Here is a 19568-nt window from a genome sequence, read left to right as displayed (position 1 = left end):
ATCATGCAATGGTGGGGAAAGTGTCACTCTTAGAAACCCAACTCCAGTGTAAAACCAGTCTAGGAAATAGTCAGGAGAGCTTGGCTGTGAGGAACGCCAAGTCGATGCTTTGGGTTGAAAAAAAAAATAAAAAAAAGAGGCAAACAAGCACCGTAGAAACAGCAGGCCTGAGACAAATGTATTGATCTTGAAATTGAAGCAAAAAGCTTCACAATGAAAACACTGATTTCATGTTCAGCATATATTCTTCCCTTTGGCGAATTCTCCGCACCAGGTGCCCTTCAGGAGCCTTGACAAAGAACTACGCAGCACAACCCCACATGCTACCCTGCCTCCCTACACCAAACTTCATCCTCTCTCCACCACCCTGGAGAAGATGCCCAGCGAGCAGCAAATCCCAGTCCCCGTCCCACGGAGCAGGGCTACCTGCCACAGCGAGAGGGCTCCTCCGGCCGCAGCAGCGGTGAGGGAGCTGGAAGGCTGACGAGCCTGGTGGGGGCTGGCCCTGGGGGACCCCCGTGCCCCTGCTACATCACAGCCCACATGAGCCGGCGGGGGGAAAGGATGCAGAGGAGCTTCCGCGCTGGCCACGCATTGCAAGCACACATCCAGCTGCAGACTGAGCACTCCATTTGCCACCCCAGTGACCCATGTGCTCGCAGCTCCTCAGGCACGCAGCCCTCACATCCCCCAAAGTGTCCCTGCTGCCGCCCACTGCAGGACAGAGACTTTAACCACTTCCACTGGCTTTTATTTTGCTTTTCCCTTATTTATTTTTTTTAGTGCTTATCCAGCCCATTATCACCAGCATATCTAACATGCATCTGCTAGTGCATCAGTGCACATACACCGGTGGGACTTCAGACGGTGCTGTGTTTCTCTACACTATCTTTCTTCGCTGCTTTTAAGTTTGAGCCACGTGATTTGAACGCCTACAGACACGCACTACGTGCATTACAGGGCTCAGCTGAAGCCACCAAGTCCTTGCCCTGGGTGCGGACAGGACCACCCGCCCTGCGTGGGCACTCCTGATACCCGAGCCCAGCTTGATCCAAACCTCCAGCCGTTCTGCTCTCCAGCCCTCAGGACAGGGAGCATCCTCACAAATAACAGAGGGGGAGAAAGTATCCACACAGTTCCCAGCTCAGCCCAGACGGAAGCCTGGCCAACAGAAAGATGCTCCTCTGTGAGGGCTCCACGAACATCTGGGCCCAGCAGCAGCCCGTGGGGCACCCTCTGCAGAGGCAAGACCCTGCCAAGCACAAATCCTGAACCTGGCTGCCCCCCCATCAAGCACAGGAGCTCCAAGGACGCTGCACCTTCCCAGCTCCTGCGCACGCTGCTCCCCCAGAGCGGCCAGGGCCCATCCCGGGGGTGAGGAGAAACTCTTCCACTGCTAGACGCTCGTACAAAGCGCAAGGTGATGGCAAAAAATTACAGGCTCTCAACCACTGTATATAGCCGCTACTCTGCCTACCACACTAGGTACACATACTTTAATTTGAAAATGTCTGGAAAAAAACCCAAAATTCTGGATAAGCCACATTTGACTAATGATAAATGACAGACAGAAGAGCAAAACAGCTGTGTCTCTCCTGGTGATGATCAGCACACATTTTTAAACAGATGTTTCTAGTTTCAAGTAAATTCTCACTTGCTGGATCTTCTTTTTTTCTGAGGACACAACATCCATCAGATTAGAAATTTTTAACACTTAATTAAAAAGGACAACTCTGACTGGCAGCAGGTAGCCCTCAGGTGAAGAAGGATTTGTTTTAAGATGCGTGGAAGTAAGTAATAGCTCCAAAACTAATTACATCTCTTTAAAAAAACAAAGAAAAAAACCCACAAACCCCCCCTTCAAATCAGCACCTGAAAATGTCAATATAATTAAGTTGTACAATTCATGTTCTCAAATAAAGCCCGAAAACAAAAATATAGTTTGCTGCTAGCCTGCAATCTATTGTTGAAATTCCAAAATACCACCTGCCCGATTATAAATTGACAATTAATGGCAGTTTTCCTGATAAAGGAAGCCGAGTGATGCCTTTAACAGTGTCATGGGCTGGGGCTGTCAGAGCTATTTCCTATGTTAGGTTATCTTCATCGTGCATTTAATTTCCTGTGGCTAAACATGGTTAAAGGAAAAAGTCACCAAGCGAATGGTGTAGTGGTAAAATAAAATCTGGTAGCTGCAAACAAGCCTTATCAACTTGAAAAGGCCCAAAGCACCTCACCCAGGCAGCGCCACGGGGAGGGGAGCAGAGCCCCTCCACAGGGTCAAGAGGAGAAAGGGAAGGTCTTGGCGCAGGATGCCTGGCCAGCACGCGCTGCCGCATTCCCCTCGGATCCAACTTTCCACCAGCTGAAAACCTGTCCCATGCCTTTCCACGCTGCAATAAATCTAACTGTCGCCCCCCGAACGCCACGCAGAGGGACGCTGCGGCGAGGTGGCTTTGCAAAACCCGGTGCTGGGCTGCAGAAAACTTGCTCAATGCAACTGGGTCCTACATAAATCAGATTACAATACAGATGAATAGTGATTTATTTTGCATCCACCAGATACAGAGTATGATTAAATCAAAAACAGATTATCCAGTCTGGCTGACTTCTGCCTTTAGCAGAGAGATTTATCAAGTTACAGAAAGCAAAAAGGAAAGATACTAAGCAGCACACTGGAATAAAGACAGCGAGGAAACAAAGCCAAAAACTTCTACTGACCTTTGCAAAGGTGTTTAAGCCCCATTTTCACATGGCTGCTATGCAATCGGGAATTAAATTACCATTACATTTTCTAAGCTACTAGATGCCCAAGGCCACTTGAAAAAAGAGGCATGCGAGCATCTTTGGCCTTACCTAGGCTGCTGTGCGACAGGCGTTGGAGGGCTTGCCAGCCCCATGTGGGGGCTAGTCCATGGCGGGGGGCATGACCCAGCCAGCGGCTCTGCCACCCTGGGAAAGCCGGCTGGCAAGCGTGGCTCAGCACCCAGAGCAAACCAAGGGACTCGGCAGGAGCATGGCTGAGGCTCAGTGCCCTGCACTCGACCCATTTTCTCTAACAGGGAGTGTTCCTTCAGAAACAAAAACATAAACTAGAGAAACCACAGGGCTGCTGAAACTTTTGCCAGGCTGCCAGCTTGCCCCTGCTCCAACTGTGCACCAAATGCAAATATGGTTACAATTTATTATTTATTACCCATGTCTCACATTGAAGCGGATGCCTGTTAAAGACCTTTGGGTGTTTTCTGGAAAAGTGAGAAAACAACGGTGATGCCTATATGTCCACCAACTTGACTGTGGTCAGAAAGACATACCCACTTTATATTTCACCTATGAGTTAACGCGGGTAGATTTTTTCTCTCTTTTTTCTTTTTTTTTTTTTTAATTTCCTGTCTGACAATTGAGCAATCCGGCTGCGAGCTGTTAAAATAGATGCTGCGTCCCACCCCAGACTTGGCTGGGCTTTGCTGGCATGCGGAGCAAGTAGCTCCTCCGTGGAGTGCATGTGGCACTGGATTTCCTCATGCTGCAGTCTGAGAATGAGCGCTGTCGTCATACGCCCAGACAATACTACTGTCCTACAATCTCACATTCAGAGATCGATTTGCATGGGAAGTTTTGCATCTGTTGGCTTAGAGAAAGAACAAGAAACTATTGCTGGGGGAATGGAGATAACAAGTGGCTGGCAGCGCATTTCTGCTCGTTCTGAATTTAGAATCACATGGTGCTAAAACAAGCTGGTGAAGGAAGGCCATTAATAAGATGCTCACAGGGGTGTTTGAATGAACTGAAAAACAGGCAGGAGAAAGCGTGGGGAGGATTACATCAAACAAGCAAACCAACCAACAAAAAATCAGTTCATTCAAACAGGCTTCCAAGCAGTCTTCAGCCCTATAGTGCAGCAACCTAATGCAATCAATTAATCAATTAATGCAACCAATTAATCAATTGCTACGTGGGGGCAAACCCGACTTGTTAAAGCATCTAAATACCCCCATCCCCACGAATATGGCAAGAGAGAGGAAAAGAACAGAGGCATTGTGGGCTCTGCCCTGCCTGCTCTCCCTGCCCCTCAATTAATACTAATGAGCCCCAGGAGATGGTCACCGACACACAGCCACCAGTCCCCACTTCACTGGGTCTTGCCCAGACAGCCCTGCCTTTGCTTTGTCTGAGGGACTTCCTCTGGCTTGCCATAAACACGCAAGTTGGCCATGAATGCGCAGGTCAGCAAATCCGGTGCTGCTGCACGGGGGACCATGTCTTCTTAAGATAGCTGGTGCCCTTTCCCATCTTCAGAAAGTCCCAGTTTATCGAGAAACTCAGCTTCTCCCAAGTAAGGCGGCCCCCTATCTCATGATCTGGAACAAAACATCTATGTAAAAAAAATTTTAAAAAATGTAAAAAGGGCAACAAAGGTCCACAAATCAAAAGAAAGAAGGAAAAACACATGCGACATTTTAAAATCATGATGTTTAAGGAAATCATATGGTTTGGGGCCTCAGTGGACAATTTTTGCATGCTTGGGTTTAATACTGTCACAGTCACAAAAGTGGAATCCAAAAAATCCACAAAAATTAAACTAGCCCAGTGATGCAGATAAAAGCCAAACGTGCTCTGGCAGCGGGCAGACTGGTACCCAGCCCTCACTGCAGCCTCCCTCTGCAAAACGGCATGACCCTGTGCCTGTGAGGTCAAGGACATACAGGTATATTTTTGAGGTTGAAAAAGAGACTCCAGCTAAATAAAATGTGGCTTTCAACGGTTAAAAATATAAACTGTACAAGAAGATACAGTAGGGGGCTTTTATAAGCCACCTGGAGCTGGGTGTCTATTTCTGGAAGCTCCTTTTTGGTGTGGTAGACCTCATACATGCCATACGTCCAACCAAGAAACCCCACCATTTCTCTTCCCCCTCCCCTACAAAACACTACATTTAATGAAAACTCAAGTGTTACAGGCCAACATACTTCCTGGATTAAACTGATGATGCCTGAAAGAAGTACAACACATTGCTCTTCAACGAGTATGGAACTGTCTCTAGGAAATTTCAGGCTGTGTTTGGTCAAATACAGAGGCTAAAGAGGAAGTCCTAAAAAATGTGTAATATACTCAGAAACCCAGCACTTCCATGAGCGCCTATACTTTTGGTTGTAATATAGGATGATTTGGGACATGCTAATGAGCAGGTAAAAAATAAAAATGGGATTTTAGCTTTGGAAACAGCTACTAACAGTGCCCCAGTACCCAAGGGCAGAAGCCCAGCCATGTACGTCCACTTCGGCTTTGGCATTTTTGCCTGTGAGAGATTCTGCATTGCACAGCACTGCAGAGCAGCAGGGAATGTCACTGAAAGGAACGTGACTGGGACAGCGAGGGCTTGGGAAAGCACAGCATCACCTGCTCATGCCATCACTGCCTGCTAGAGCGCTTCTTTTGAAACTATTTGCCACGTTAACTATAAAAGGACTACAGGCAGAAGCTTCTCACATTTGAGTGAGATAGCACAATGCACAAATCCTGAACTATTGGTCTGGAAAAGGCACGGTCCCCATCGCTACCTCAGGGCTCATTCTGAAGCATCCTCAGACAATCTCTGCCCCGTCTCGTTTCCTGTATCCAAAGGTTTGGCATGAGGCCCTGGGCTGCAGCCAAAGCACCATGGGCAACCCCCCGGCACAGCTGGGTGACCCCATGTGGCTTCAGCCCTGGCTCTGCCCACCCACCCTGCCTCGCAGCCTCAGCACCCGTGCACCAAGCCCCACACAGGAGCACAGCCACGCGCCCGCAGCCCGGGGGGTGCCAGCCCCAGCCTGCTCCCAGAGCCCACAGCCCCGGGGGTCCTGCTCCCAGAGCCCGCAGCCCGAGGACCCGGCTGAGCCGCTGGGCTCACAGCCCTTGCAAGCACCCGAGGGAAGCACGAGGCACAGAAAGAACAGAAAGTGTTTCTGTTAGGGCGGGCGTTATTATGTATTATACCTTATTATGGACTCGTTATTCCCTTGCTCTGGGACTTGGAAAGCCTAAAGTGGGTAGAGCTTTAATTACACCAAATGAAAAACATAATCAATTTTTAAAACAACAGAAAAAAGTGGTTTCCCTCTCAGGCTGATGCCCGCCACAAAACCCTGGGAAGGGCGACGGCACCTGGCTGAGGGTATGCCCGATCTGGCTCCCTCCTGCCCCCAAAGAGATGGGAATGCCAGAGAGGGAGGGAAAGGCGTCAGTGATTTTCCAAGGCACGCTGGCTTTTGATGAAAACTGTACCGCATATTCAGGAAGAGACAGAGGAGGTAATCAAATCTGGTTATCTCAAAATCATTATGACCGGCTAGATTTTGGAGCCCAAGTTGTTTTTTGGAACCCACCCCTCCAGCCCTTGTGTTTGAAATAGAACAGATGTGTAACATAACAGGAAAAAAATCCAGCTCTGTTGTGACAAATTCTTAACAAATTTTTTTGGAAAGATTTAAAATAACAGTTTCTGTTGCGTAGGCTGTGATCCTGTTGACGTCCGTGCTCACTTGCCCAGCGCTTTCATATACATAAAACGGGAGGTATTTTCGGTGGAAGGAAGCACGGTCAGTGTATCTGATTGGTAAAATAACTTAAAATCACATTTCACCAGTAACTTCCAACTGCCCTAGAGCACGAGTTAATGAGATCACATGGAAACATATTGTGAACCAGGAAACATATTTTATACAAGACCAAAACAGTGGAAAAAAATGTTAAGTACAAAACGTAGTGGGGCTCCGTTTTGTACACTTCACCTTTGTTGTCTGTGTCAGCGCGCAGGCATGCCGGCTGCCCCCGACGGACAGCAGCACAGCACCCACAGCCCCCGCTGCCACTGAAGGGCACAAGCCGGATTGGTCCTACCAGTGCCCTGGAAGCGCTGGGCAAAGAGCAGCCCCCCAGCGCAGGAGCCGGCCGGCGGCCCCTCTGACCAGCGCGGGCTGCTCAGCACTGCAGTGGGAGCACGTGGAAGGCTTTGCTGAAGTACGTGGGAAGGCTCCAAAGAGTCGCCCGGTGTTAGAAGCCTCTATCCCAGCGCTGAAAGGCAGCCAGTGCCCACCTCCAGGTGGCCAGACCCAAAGGGGTTGCCACACTTCCCAACGTGAAACCAAGCGTGGGTCCTGTGAGAAGCTTGGGCAACGCGGAGAGGAGGAGGAGGAGAATGATGAGGAAGTGGACTGCAGCATGACATGCTGTAACGCAAAGGGCTGTGGGCTGCTCAGGCTCAGTTTGGGGAGCCAGTACGTAGCAGAGAGGTGCTGGCTGGAGAAGAGTGAGGCTGCCAAGGCTGAGAGCCAGGGCGCGCATCCCTAACTCAAACATTTCAGCCCACTTCTTTCATTCTGAGAAAATGCAAAAGCAGGAGGCCAGGTGTTCGGGGGGGTGGGAGTGGCTGGAAGAGGAGAGGGGGTGGCCATTACAGCCAGCGACTGAGCACAGCCTGCAAACTTCTGGAAAACAAAACTGTCCTCCTGCAGCATGTGCTTCTGTCTATACAGCCTTCAGAAGACCTCAAAATAAAGACCAACACCGAGATCAAAACAGAAAGCAATGGATGTAACTCAGACTCTGGCTGTTCTGCAGTTCTCCCTACCCAGGGTCCTCCTGCGATAAATTAATGCGACCAGTATATTAAGTATGATCAGCTGACAAACACGATTTTCTTCTTTCAACACAAAAGCAGTGGGGAAGAGGGAAAAAATAAAATCACTGTCCAGCAAGGGCAGGAAGGAAGGACAACTGATAAGCAGCTTTCAGGTGTAGTGAAGTAAAAGCTGAAATAATGCACAAAAGAACCGTACTCCTATTCCATTTGTACTCACTGTCTACAAAGCGTAAATGTAAAAAGCCCTGTAACAGCCACAATAACGAGCCCAGCTCCTTGTCCTGCAACAAAACCTAAGACAGGATGATCCATTTCAAGTAAAGCCAGAGGTCTGATGGTACCGAACTGTCTCGCTGCCTGACAAGCTTCTGAATGCCCCATGTCCAGACTGCCAGGGCTGGGCCTCGTCCCCCAGGAAGCAGATAACCAGTTACAACCCACGTGTGGCCAGCTCCTAGAACAGCCTCTTTAACCCCCGCAGGCTTTACGCGTGGTCACACCACGGCAACAGCGGAGGCAGCATCACAAGACAGGGCTACGCGCAATGGGTAGATGGGCAGATTTGGCAGGAGACAGAGACAGAAAGGGCAAGGAGGGGAAAAAAGCATGCAATAAAGATACTGTCAGGATTGCCCTCCAGGCTGGGGTTCCTTACCTCATGTAGGATGTTGGAGACAGAGACTTTGGTTTGGCCCACTGGTAGGGATGCTGTGGCACAGACAGGTACTGCTCGCAGAAGTTTCCCTTCCTGATGTGCTGAAAGCTGGAGAAATCCTCTGGTGACAAATCGGCGGTTGGCGATATGGTCCCGTGATCCTCGCCAGCCGGTTCAGTTTTGAGAGTCATGGACGGGGTATGGTCGATGGCAGTCTTCCTTGACTTGATGGGAATCCCATCGTTCATATCTATGGTGCTGTCAGTGGTGAGGGCGTTGATGGCGGCAACAATGGCGGAGCTGGTGTACTGGTTAGTGTTCCCCAGCCATGTCTCATCGGTGATGCTCACTCGTGGTGAGTTCTGTGGGGAAGGTGTGGGGGAGTGGTGCGGGGAGTAGGAGGTCTGCCGGCCGTTGAGGCTATACTTTCTCTTGTTGCAGGGAGACGGAGGTCTGGAGTTGCGAGCCCCCAGCCAGTTCTCCTCTGTGATGCTCGTCCTGGGAGACGTTGACGGAGAGTGCCTTGGGGAACTGAGCAGAGTGCAGGCCACCATGCTGCGCTGGTAGCCCTCCTCTGTGTCAGTGGTCTTCGGAGAGACGCACGGCGACTGCCACGGGGAGGTCTGGGGTGACGTGTACGGATACGAGTAGTTGGACTCGTAGGAAGACGCTTCAGAGTTGCAGCTTCTGGAAGACAAGCTACTCGCTGGACTCAGGCAGGACGGGTCTCTGTACGCCTCGATGTTCGGTAAGTTCAAAGTGGCAGTGGAAGGTGACCGCTTGGCATTTGGGATGGCCTCCTCAACCTCATCATGGAAAAACTGGTTATTGTTATGATGAAGTCCCATGTAAGAAGTGATCTCAATTCTAGGGCTCTCTAGCGCTGGAGCTCCATTAGGTCTGATGTTTGGTGGCAGGTAGTAGTCGGAGGCCCCACCATCGATGTGTCCTCCGTAACCAGAAGGATGATTTGTTGATGGGACAACTGAAATGACGGGATTTGATGCCTGAAGGCCATGACATGGAGTTGACAATGAGGAATGTGCCACATTTAGAGGCAAGCCAGCATTTACATTTGAAGATGTATAATTATAGTGTTCTAGAAAACAAACAGACAAACAAAAAAAGAATGATATGAGGTGCGGCACAAATATACTTGCTCAGTAACATACCCCGCTGGAGTGGAGGGACATGGCACAACACACAAAAGCACAGCTCTCCATAACAACCCAGCCGACAGGCACACCGCGCCAGCGGAGAAGCTGTGGACCAGCATCCTTGCCAATGCTGGTAGCCGAACAGCACAAGACAAGCTATCTTGGGAGGGCGATGTATGCAGACTGAGTTTGTCTTGAGGACACTCTTCCTATGCAAACCTTCAGAGCAAATAATCGAGTCTTCAGACAACGGTACTTCAGCGTTCACACCCTGCAGTGCTGCTCGAGAGATGTGCTTTTATGTAAGTGGGCCTAATTGCCTCCCTGAGAAGTTGGAATACACAAAAAACACAAGACGAAAAACAAAAGTGGAGGCAGACTAAAGCAAAGAACGCGATCAACTGCATCCTGTTAAAAAAACTATACACAACCAAAATTTCCATTACAGCAAGTTTCCAACTGGTTCCAGTTAACTAGGATTTTGGAACAAGATGGATCTATTGACCTGCTCTGGTTTCTGGGACCACTTATCCCTCCAGCCCAACTGGCAGAGGCCAGGTGAAGGATAAACATGGATGTCTCACTACTTTGCGATAGCTGAAATTCCACTAAAATTGCTGGTTATTGTGCACGCCACGTCGAGCGCTGCCAGCAGCGCACACTCGGCCAACGGTCTAACCATGGAGCAGCTCCGGGTGTATAAAAGCACTAGCAGAGCTGCATGGTTGGCGTGGAAACCTGGAAGGTGACAGATCACATCACAGACCTGCACCAACGGGCTCCTTGCCCACACGCAGGGGAACAACCTGCCCTTTGCATGCCTCCAGACCTGCTGCGCGACGGGGACCAGCAGCAAAAAGCTGGTCCACAGGAGACTGTCCCTGCCTCGCCTTGCTGCCACTCTGCTGAAGGGACTCCTTCAGCGCTGCCCCTCCAGCTCAGGGCCGCCTGCGTGTCTCCCATTGCCAGACGGAGACACTGGTGGGCTGCGCGTGGGGAGCCCACAACCAGGAGCAGCATGCCCCTGGTGCTGCGAGCTGTGATGGGAGCAGGAGCCACCCACCCTCCTGATGCTGGGAGGCTCTGCAGCCCCTGCACCGGCTCGTCTTGCCTTACTGAGACAAGGCAGCAAAACTTTTCTATCAGAGACAACAGCCACTGAACTCTGAGCCTGGCTAACGCCGTTCTGCGGGTTGCCCCCAGCCCCACGCTGCGCTTGCAGCACACCCGCCTTCCCCAGGTTCATTCCGGCAGCAGCACTTCCCTGCAGGACAGAGGGGAAACCCTGCATCCCCCCAGCCACAGCCGGTCCGCACGGGGAGCCTGCCCCTTCCCCTCGCGGGGGGCAAGCTCCCTCGGCCGCCCCCCTTGCCCACCTTCCCTAGGAGACAGGGAAAAGCTGCGTTAATTACTGCAGCTGTTATTCCCAACACGACCCGCTCCCGGGAGCGCTGCAAATGCAAAGGAGCCTCCACGCTGGCCGCAGCAGCGCAGCCGGCTATTGTCTTTCTTTTGTTTATCAGCTCAGCCCTCTCTGGTGTCATCTCCGGCGATCCCACTCGCCTTTCTTGCTGGCAACGACTCCAAGGCAAACGGTACTTAGGAAAAATTATTGTGCTGTCGCAGTTCCACAGCAACTCTGTGATGTTCCAGCTGATGCATGTCACGTCAGGTAACAGTCAGGAACGATGAGCAACACCACCTTTTGAACTCACTCTCTCGCCTGCCTTCAGAGACCGCCCGTTTACTGAGGAAGGGTCATTAAATTACACCGGAGCATGCCACAAATAAAACCGGATTATTCAAAATATGCTGCAGCTTCACGCTCCATTCAAACAAGGCAGGCAGGAGCTATGGGGAAAGAGGTGCTACTCTGACAGGGGTAATCGACTGCAGTGGTCACAGCGAGGTGCAGACCTGCCTGAGAGATCACAGTCCTCTCCTCCCAAAATCAGTCCCCTATAGTTGCTGCCGGGCCACATGGCCGCTCTATGCCACCACAACCACCACCACCTGCATTGAAAAAAAAATATAACCAAGTGGTACAGCAGTGGTAAGATCTTCTCCGTTTCAGAAATCAGCTCAGAGAAAGGGTCTAAGCAGTGCCGGTAAGGCAGCTTCAGTGCCTTCCCTGCTTCCTCCAGCTCCAGAGGAAGGTGATGTCCTTGGCACTGCACTGCTGCCAGGACGCTGGCCAGGCACTTCCACATACATCCCCCGGGCCTTTCCACGGCCTCCTGGCCTGGCATGCAGATGGATGGCACTGGTGACATGGCACAGCTGGGTGGCACCTCCAGTCTGTCCCCACCACACAGCCAGACAGCTCCCCCCCAGGCAGGGGACCACGGGCTCCGCAGGCTGCCCCGTCTCCGCGCCCACCAGGTGGGCTTTACAGGCGGGAGGCAACAGCAGCATCCGCTGGCTGCAGAATCAGTGCCTTTAGGTCTTTTATTAAAAATAAATAGGTAAAGAAACAAAATAACAGGGATAATTATTACTGGCGTGAAAAGCGCTGTGAGCCCAGCAGTTCTCTTAAAATCTAGTGCACGACTAGGGTGAAATTCAAACACCAAAGTCTGCTGGAGATCTGCAGCCCAGGCTGAGCAATATAAAGGCTCAGACCAGCCTTCGGAATCCAGTTTAAAAAAAATTATATTCATATATATATATATATAATTTAAAAGAAAGCCTCAAGTGTTCCAAGAAACAAGTTCCCCTAACGCAGGTGGCAAGTAATAGTCTCTCTAGAGTTATTATGTGTATTTTTTAAGTGACCTTTTAAAGGGCCAAGAGATACACTGTGTCATACAACTTCTCACATAACAGTACTCAAAATTGAGAGAAGCAAGATCCAAAGACTTCCCAATACACTCAGGTATCTTACATTTCCAGGCAGCACACAGAAAGCATGCCCACCAAATACAAAAGCCCCGAAGCCAGAACTAGGAACGGGACCCAGTCCTCAGCTTGTGAGCTAAAACCCACCAGCTATAATTTCTGGAAAAGCACGTTCTTCTCCATAACTTCTGTACTGACAAAATTCATCACATACACATACAGAGTCAGCGTTCGTAACATGCTGATGCTTTCCTCACCGGGGGAATTAGGGCCAGTCTTGAGGGACAGGAGAGAGGAGGGTGCAAAAGCATGAAACTGCATCGCCTAACGCAGCTGTGCCGGGTTACCTGACAGCAACGGCGTGGACAAGAGGCAGGTACGCTTCAACCTGGGGCTGCTGCCACGACCTTGAGCCACAGAGGCCCCCAGCGCCTTACGTGCATTTAGTACCAAGTCACTTCCAGTAGTGTATTTTAATATCTTGAGCCCAACCCAGTATCGGATAGAGCAGCGCAGGTCTGCAACAGCTCTGTTCCAGCAAATCCACACTTGCATTAAGTGTAACTAGGACAAGAAACTGGACCCCTTGATTTGCGAGCACACCTTCACATCTTACATTTCACTTTGTGACAACATAAAAAATTCAGATTTTTTTTTCTCCAGTTAATTTCGCAGAGCAAAGGTTTTATTCCTTTCTGCTGTTAATGGGCTGATCCTGCAAGGCACCGGGCACAGGGCACCATCAGGTTTTATTCACATTCTTGAAGCAGGAATGCTGACCACCTGCAGCTCAGAGGGGCTTTGCAGAGGTGAGGGCTATTTTACCTTTCTAAAGACAAAGCCACGACTAGGTCCATGCTTAAATTCATGTTTCAAAATTGCCTAATGGAGTTAGGTACTTCTCTCATTAGGACTTTAACACTTTAACACACTCAGGCCCCTCCACTTCCCAGGTGTCTAACTACTGGGACACTCGGCTGAAAAGCTGAGTGAAACTCTTAAAACGGCAGGTTTTTCTAAAATCTGAGAAGCTCCAAGCAACTATTTGGACACCACCAATGTGCCAGGGAGCTGGGCAACTGGAGAGCATCAGGAAGGGGAGCTCTGCACCTCCACCTGCATCTTGGCGGGCCAGGGTTTGGGAACCTGCTGCAGTTTCAGAGCCGAAGGGAGAGCAGGGCCGGGGGGGCGGGCAGCCTGGCTCCTGGTGAGCAGCCACCGAGGCCAGCACGGGGTGACTCACCCTCCCTGGGTCGGTCCCAGCCCTGCTCGCCGCCCCCTTCCACCGCCAGGGCTGTTCCAAGCCATAAACCGAGTCAGCCGGACCGAGACACCGCCGTTATGAACGGTGTGACCCGGGATAAATCCAGGCCCGTTATTTTTATTTACGGGTGACCTTCAAGCTAAACCCCGAGCCTAACTAGCTCCGGCTCCCGGGGGCTGGCAGGGGGGCAGGAGCGGGCTCTGGCCCGCCGCTGTAAGGGGCAAGACCCAACCTCCACGCCCACCCCCAGGGGCTTCGGGGCGCTGAGGGCTGTGCCGGGGCCGCCCCCCGCAGCGCGGGGGCCGCGGGCAGGTGGGGGCAGCCATGGAGCGGGCAGCGCAGGGGTCTGCATAGCGCAAAGTCCCGAAGTTTTACAACTGAGGCACCGTCCACCTCCTCCTCCCCCCCCACCGCTCACCCGGGTGCTGCAGGGGCAGGGTCGCGCTCCCCCACGTTGCGGCGGGGACCAGCCCCCCTCCCCCCAGGGAGGAAAACCTTCCCCCCTTTCCAACCGGGCTGTGCGGGGGGAGGATCCCCGCAACACCCGTCCGCCAGCGCCCCCGGTGCCCCATCGCCACCCACCTCCGCCCTCATCGCTGTGCTTGAACTCGAAGAGGAAATCGAAATCAAACTCCTGCTCGGCCTCCACGCCCGTCATGGCTCCGCCGCGACCCCCGCCACGCTCCGGCACCGCGACCCCCGGCCCGCCCCGTCGGGGCCGCCCCGCTGCGCCCGGACAGCCGCTGCCGGCCGGCTCACGGGCTGCCGCAGCCCCGGCACGGCGCAGGACGCGGCGGCTGCGGGCGGTAACGTGACCCCGGCCCCGACGGGCGGCCTATCTCGCTGCCACCGCCTCTGATCCGCCTCCCGCCCGCTGCTGATGTTTCCGGGTCGATGCAAACAACCGCCCCGCACACGCACACCCCCGCCCCGCACCCCCCCGGTCTGGGCTCAGTCCCCCACGCGCAGCCTGCGCGCTGCGGGAAACCCCCTCCGGGACCGCGACTGCGCCCCTCGCGCGGGGGGTCCCGGCACCGGGCTGCGGGGAGTACCTCCCCACACACACCCCCGGCTTGGCGGGGGCGGGTTGGGGAGGCCGCGGGCAGCGAGACATTCACCTGCTCCCGCCCGGCGGCAGCGACCTGCCCCAGGGCTCCGGGGCAGGAGCGGCGCTTCCCGCTCTCGGCCGGGGGGCTTGGGGGGGGCTGGGGGGGCTCTGCTCGCCCGTCTGGAACAGCGGCCCGTCCCCCTCTTCGCTGCCTGCCGCTAAGGCTTCCCCCGAGGGTCCCCACCGCGCCGCCTCTGCGAGGCAGGAGGCTTCGCTGTCGTTTATTTATTATTTATTTTGCTTAGTTGCAGCACCCACTAGTGCCAACTGCTATAAAAAGCGCATTAAAGCGGGACCCGCAGCGTTCCCGGCTGCCTCCTGCACCGGCACGGGAAGGTCCCGGGCCGAGGCACCGGCAGCGCCTGCGAAGGGCTCCGGTGGCGGGGCCAGGCGAGCGGCGGCGTTAAAAATCAATTTTAAAAATACATTAAACTATTTTTTTCTGTTTTGAAACGCACTCCTGTCAGATTACGGACGTTTGGAAGTCTCCGCCAGGCAAAGGAGCCCTAGCAGCTCGGCTCGCCCCGGCTCCCGAGCTCCAGGCCAGATTTCAAAAGGAATAGTTGTTTTTTAAAACTCATGGAAATGGTGTTCCCTTACAAACTCAGGGAATACCATTTTCCAGGCTTATGGCTGAAATCTCCGTTACAAAGTGCCAGGAAAACCTCATTTTTTTCCATCAGAGCCTGTTACACTTTCCTCGCTCCTCCCCGGGACGAGCCGCGCTGCCGTCCCGTCTCTTGCAGGAGCCAGCGGGCACCGACGTGCACCGGGACCCGAGGGGGCAGCCCCCGGCACGCAGGACCCCTGGCCCCGGGGTGCTGCCAGCGGGCGGCCCCGCCGCGGGGCCAGGCTCTGCACCGAGGGGGCATAGGGTCTGCTTTGAGGCGGAGGCGAGGCAGCCGTCGGGTGGCCGCCGTGGGGCTGCCCTCGGTCTCCTGCTCGCAGCCGCCTCCCCGAAGCGCCGGGGCTGAGTCACCCGAGTGCGCAAAAGGCCTTGGCAGCCGCGGAGCCACTCCGCCCGCGGCTGCCAGCCCCTCAGGGCCGTGCTCTCCCCGGGATGCTGGGGCAGGCTCGCCCCCAGCCCGGGCGAGGGGCTGCGCCGCGGGGACAAGCACCCGCTTTGCCCGGCCGCCTCCCGCAGCCCCTGCCCCGAGGGCGCGGGCTGACGCGCCACCCGTCCCGGGCCTGCAGGCGGGACAGCCCCGACCCCCGGGGCGCAGGCCCCCTCCCCGCCGGGTTCCTGCCATCTCCCCCCGGGGCGGGGAGCCGAGCAGGGGCTCCCAAGGCCCTGCTGTTCTCGCCCCTTTGCCTCTCCCACATCTGGTACCTGCGAGCCGGGTACGTCGCCGCGAACTTGTTTACGGGCGGCTTTGATTTGCCAGTGCCATAAACTACCAGCGCTGCCCTGAACCGCGTGGGTCGCCCCCCACCCCGCCGGAGGGAGGGGGGAGATATGCGGCGGAGAGGCACAACCGAAGCGATGTCACACGTGGGGACAGAGTAACAGCGTGGCGCCAGGGAATAATCCAGTTAAAACAGTGCCATTAAACGGGAGAGCGAAAGGGGCCGGTGTGCCCCGGCGACCCCGTCCCCGTGCCGCTTGTGGAGTCTCACTCGTACGCGGCACTAACCCGCCGGGGTCCCCGCGCCGAAGGACCCCTCGCTCCCACCTAAAGAAAAAAAAGCGGGGTCCTCCCACCGGGGCACGCTGCAAGAGTTTCTTCCCCGACTATGCAAGAAATAAAGTATTTTCTCTGATTGCCGGAGTTTGGCAATCAAGGGGCACCTTAATTTGGCGGCAGCAATCCTGCCTTGCAGGGCTCCCCTGCGTGTTTCCTTGATTGGGTCACACTTTCTGGCTGGCCTCGTTTTCTTAGTCCCTTACAAAATACATCAACATGGAAGAGAACTATTGACGAGGGCTGGCGACATTTTAGCACAGGCATCAGAAACGCCAGAGAAATAAAAGGGGGGGGGGGGGGGCTTGTTTTTTTGGGGGGGGTTTGGGTTTTTTTTGACAAGACGCTCCGGTACGGATTTTGTATCAGCTGCCTTTGGGCGCAGGTTTTGCGGGTTGGTGCGCTGGTGCCCCTGGAGCCCCGAGCGCTGGACGCGCCGTCCCTGCAGCCCGCGGAGGTCCCCGCGCGCGAAGGGCACGCAAGCCAATGCTATTAAATAAAACGTAATTAACTTTCATCCAAAAAGGCGCTCGCATGCTTCAAAAGCGGAGCCACAGTCACAGCCGCGCTTGCAGCTCTCGCGCTGGCAGGATCCTGTCAAGTGAAATGAACCCCCGGAGTGAAAACATCTGTGTCAAAAAAAAAACAACAACAAACCCAAACACAACCAAAAAACAAAGCCCCGAGCAAACTGAGGAGATGGGCGCTGAGCGCCCCTCCAGCTGCCGCGGCCCGCCCCGCGGAAGGAGCCCCCCGTCCCTCGCGCGGAATAAACACCGCGCACGCGGGCGCGACCCCCCCCCCCTCCGCTTCCTCCCCACGTCCCCCCACAATGCGCGGCCCGGGGCGCCCCCCGCCCCCCCCCCCCCCCCGGCCGCGGAGACCGGCGGGCAGCCCGGCAGCGGGCGGGGGGCCGGGGCACAGCGGGGCTGCCCCCGGGCCCGCACCTGCCGCGGCGATGCCCGGTGCCGGTCCCGCTCCCGGGGCGCGGGCAGAGGCAAGCGGGGCTTTACCCGGGGGGCGCAGCGGTGCTGGGTCGCGATGCTCCGCGGCGGAGGGGGGGGGGGGGGGGGGGGGGGGGGGGGGGTTGTCCCGACTGGCGCAGGAGAAGCCGGTCCCGGCTCCAGCTCCTGGCAGGGTCAAGTTCAGCCCGGGCGAGCAGCTACTCCAGCCCCCCGCCCACCATCCGTCCCTCTCCCTAGAAACTTTGCCGCCGTGTTTTCGGCGCACTTCTGGTTACTGCGGAGGTACTGCGGGGCATGGAAAGGAGTCGGGACAGAGCCGGAATCGCAGGGCCAGGCTGCCCTGGAGCCGGGCCGGCGGCGGGGGCTGGCAGCCCCGGGGGCGCGGGGGGACACGCGAGGCCCAGCCCCGCAGCCCGGCCGCGACGCGCCCGGCCGCTCCGGTGCCTCGCCCGGCGCCCGGCGCTGCCCGGAGCCGCTTTCCCCGGGGCGTCCCTCCTGCCCCCGCCACGCGAGGCACGGCCGCGATTGTGGGCTGTATCGCGACCTTCCCCCCGAGCAGCCCCGGCTCCGCGGGGGGAATCCCCGATCTCCTCCGCGGCTTTTCCCCCGGCCCGACCCCAGGTCCTCGCCGGCGCCTCCGAGCCCCTGCGACGCTGCCCCGGCCACCGGGAGCGGGCCCGGGCCTGGCGGCAGGCGGCGGAGCCAGCTCAGTGAGCGGCCGCCGGCAAACCTCCGTGCCGCGGCGGGGGAGCCCCGGGGGACGCGCCCGCCCGCCCGTTACCTTCCTCTGCCGCCTTCATGGTGCTGCCGAGCGGGCGCGGGCCGCGCTGCGGGGCCGCCGCCGGCCCCTCTCTCCCGCTGCCTGGGTCCCGCGACGGCGGCGCGGCGGCGGCCGGCGGGGCAGCGCTTGGCATCCACCCGGCGGGGCGGCGGAGCCCCGGCGCCGCGCCCCGGGCCGCTGTCGGGCCCCTCGCCGCCTGCCCCGCTGCCGCGCCCCCCCCCGCCCGCCTTCACGCCCCGGAGGCCGGGGCCGCGCCGCCCCCGGCGTGGGAGCCGCGCCCGCGTAGGCACACGAGCTCGCCGCCGCCGCCGCCCCCCCGGGGCCGGGGCATGGAGGGGAGGGCGGGTGTGCGTGGGGACTTCGGCGGCACTGCCCGCGACGGGGCGGCGGGCGCTGCCCGCCCGCCCGGTGCCTTAGGCGGGGCCGGGGGCGAGGGGGTGTGCGGAGCGGGGAAGTCTCGCTCTGACGCAGGGCTGCGCGCCCGGCGCCGCCTTTTTAAAGCTGGAAAACACCCCCCCACCTCCCTTCCCCTCCCGGCCCCTCTCCCCGCCCCGGCCCCGTGATGTCAGCTGGGCCCCGGCCACGCCGACGGCGGGCGGCCAGCGGGAGGCGGGCACCGGCGGGCAGCGACGAGCCCCCCCTGTCCGCCCAGCCCCGGTCCCGCCGCCGCCCGCGGGGTCCCGGCAGCCGGCGGGACCGGGTGCCCCCCTGCCGCGGGGGGAGCGCGGCGAGGCGGGTCGCGGAGGGAAGGCGGGGGGGGCAGGCGGGGAGGGGGGAAAATAAAATAATAAAAAAAAAAGCGAGGCAGGCAGCCTCGCATGCTGAAATCATTATGTAAAAAATCGCAGGCTTCCCCCGCTGTGGAAATTTGGAAAAGAGCATCAACTGGCAGGCGAGGGAAAGGAAAATCCCGTTCTGCTAAATTGCTAACAGACCCGGCGGACTCGGTCTCAGTCGCTCCAGTTTTATTATTATTATTTTATTTATTATTATCCTGTAAATATCTCAGCAACACAGTTGTATCTCATCGCTCCGTAGCGGTGAAAGGAGAGGCTTCCAGCCCACCGCGACTCCTCCTCCCGCCTCCCACCTCCGGGATGCCCCGTCCCGGCTCCCGACGTGGCCGTGACACCCCGGCACAGGCGGGGCTGCCCGCGGGGCGGGGGGCGCCCCCGCCGCTCCGAGCCCCCTCGGCCCCGCTCCCGCTCCGAGCGCTCCCCACCCCCGCCCCCGCAGCTGGCAGGAGCAGGGGACTGCGCTTTCCTGGGGGGTTGGATGGCGGCGAGGCGGGATGGGTTTGGGCATATTTGGTGTATGAAGGGGGAAAAAAAAAAGAAAAATAAAAAAATCATAAATCTAGTGCCTGACACCCATATGTGGTTGGAAATAAATCCAATATAAACGAAATCCTGCCTGCCTCTGGGGAACGGGAGGCCGCGGCCGGCTCCTCGGGGCGAGCTCCTCCACTAAATCACGGCGGCGGCCGGTCCCCAC

General features: G+C 56.4%; 1 protein-coding gene across 9 annotated transcripts in view; it reads right to left on the bottom strand.

The window, feature by feature from the left end:
- The window catches only part of NFATC1 (nuclear factor of activated T cells 1), a 111930-nt gene extending 93379 nt beyond the window's left edge, over positions 1–18551 (bottom strand). For 8 of the 9 annotated variants that reach the window (XM_055799502.1, XM_055799503.1, XM_055799506.1 and 5 more), the window contains exons 1-2: positions 18075–18551; positions 8280–9378 (exon numbers count right to left, since the gene is read on the bottom strand). In XM_055799502.1, the coding sequence (XP_055655477.1) occupies positions 8280–9378; positions 18075–18207 (1232 nt within the window). In that variant the 5' untranslated portion in view covers positions 18208–18551. Of the gene's footprint in view, positions 1–8279; positions 9379–14120; positions 14394–18074 lie in introns of those variants that run through there. The other variant, XM_055799501.1, reaches the window with a different exon arrangement.
- Positions 18552–19568: the final 1017 nt, after the last annotated feature.

This window comes from Falco peregrinus, chromosome 3, assembly GCF_023634155.1.
Source record: "Falco peregrinus isolate bFalPer1 chromosome 3, bFalPer1.pri, whole genome shotgun sequence".
Taxonomy (NCBI): domain Eukaryota; kingdom Metazoa; phylum Chordata; class Aves; order Falconiformes; family Falconidae; genus Falco; species Falco peregrinus.
The sequence above is the reverse complement of the archived record's forward strand: the minus strand, read 5'-3'. Positions and strand labels throughout refer to the sequence as shown.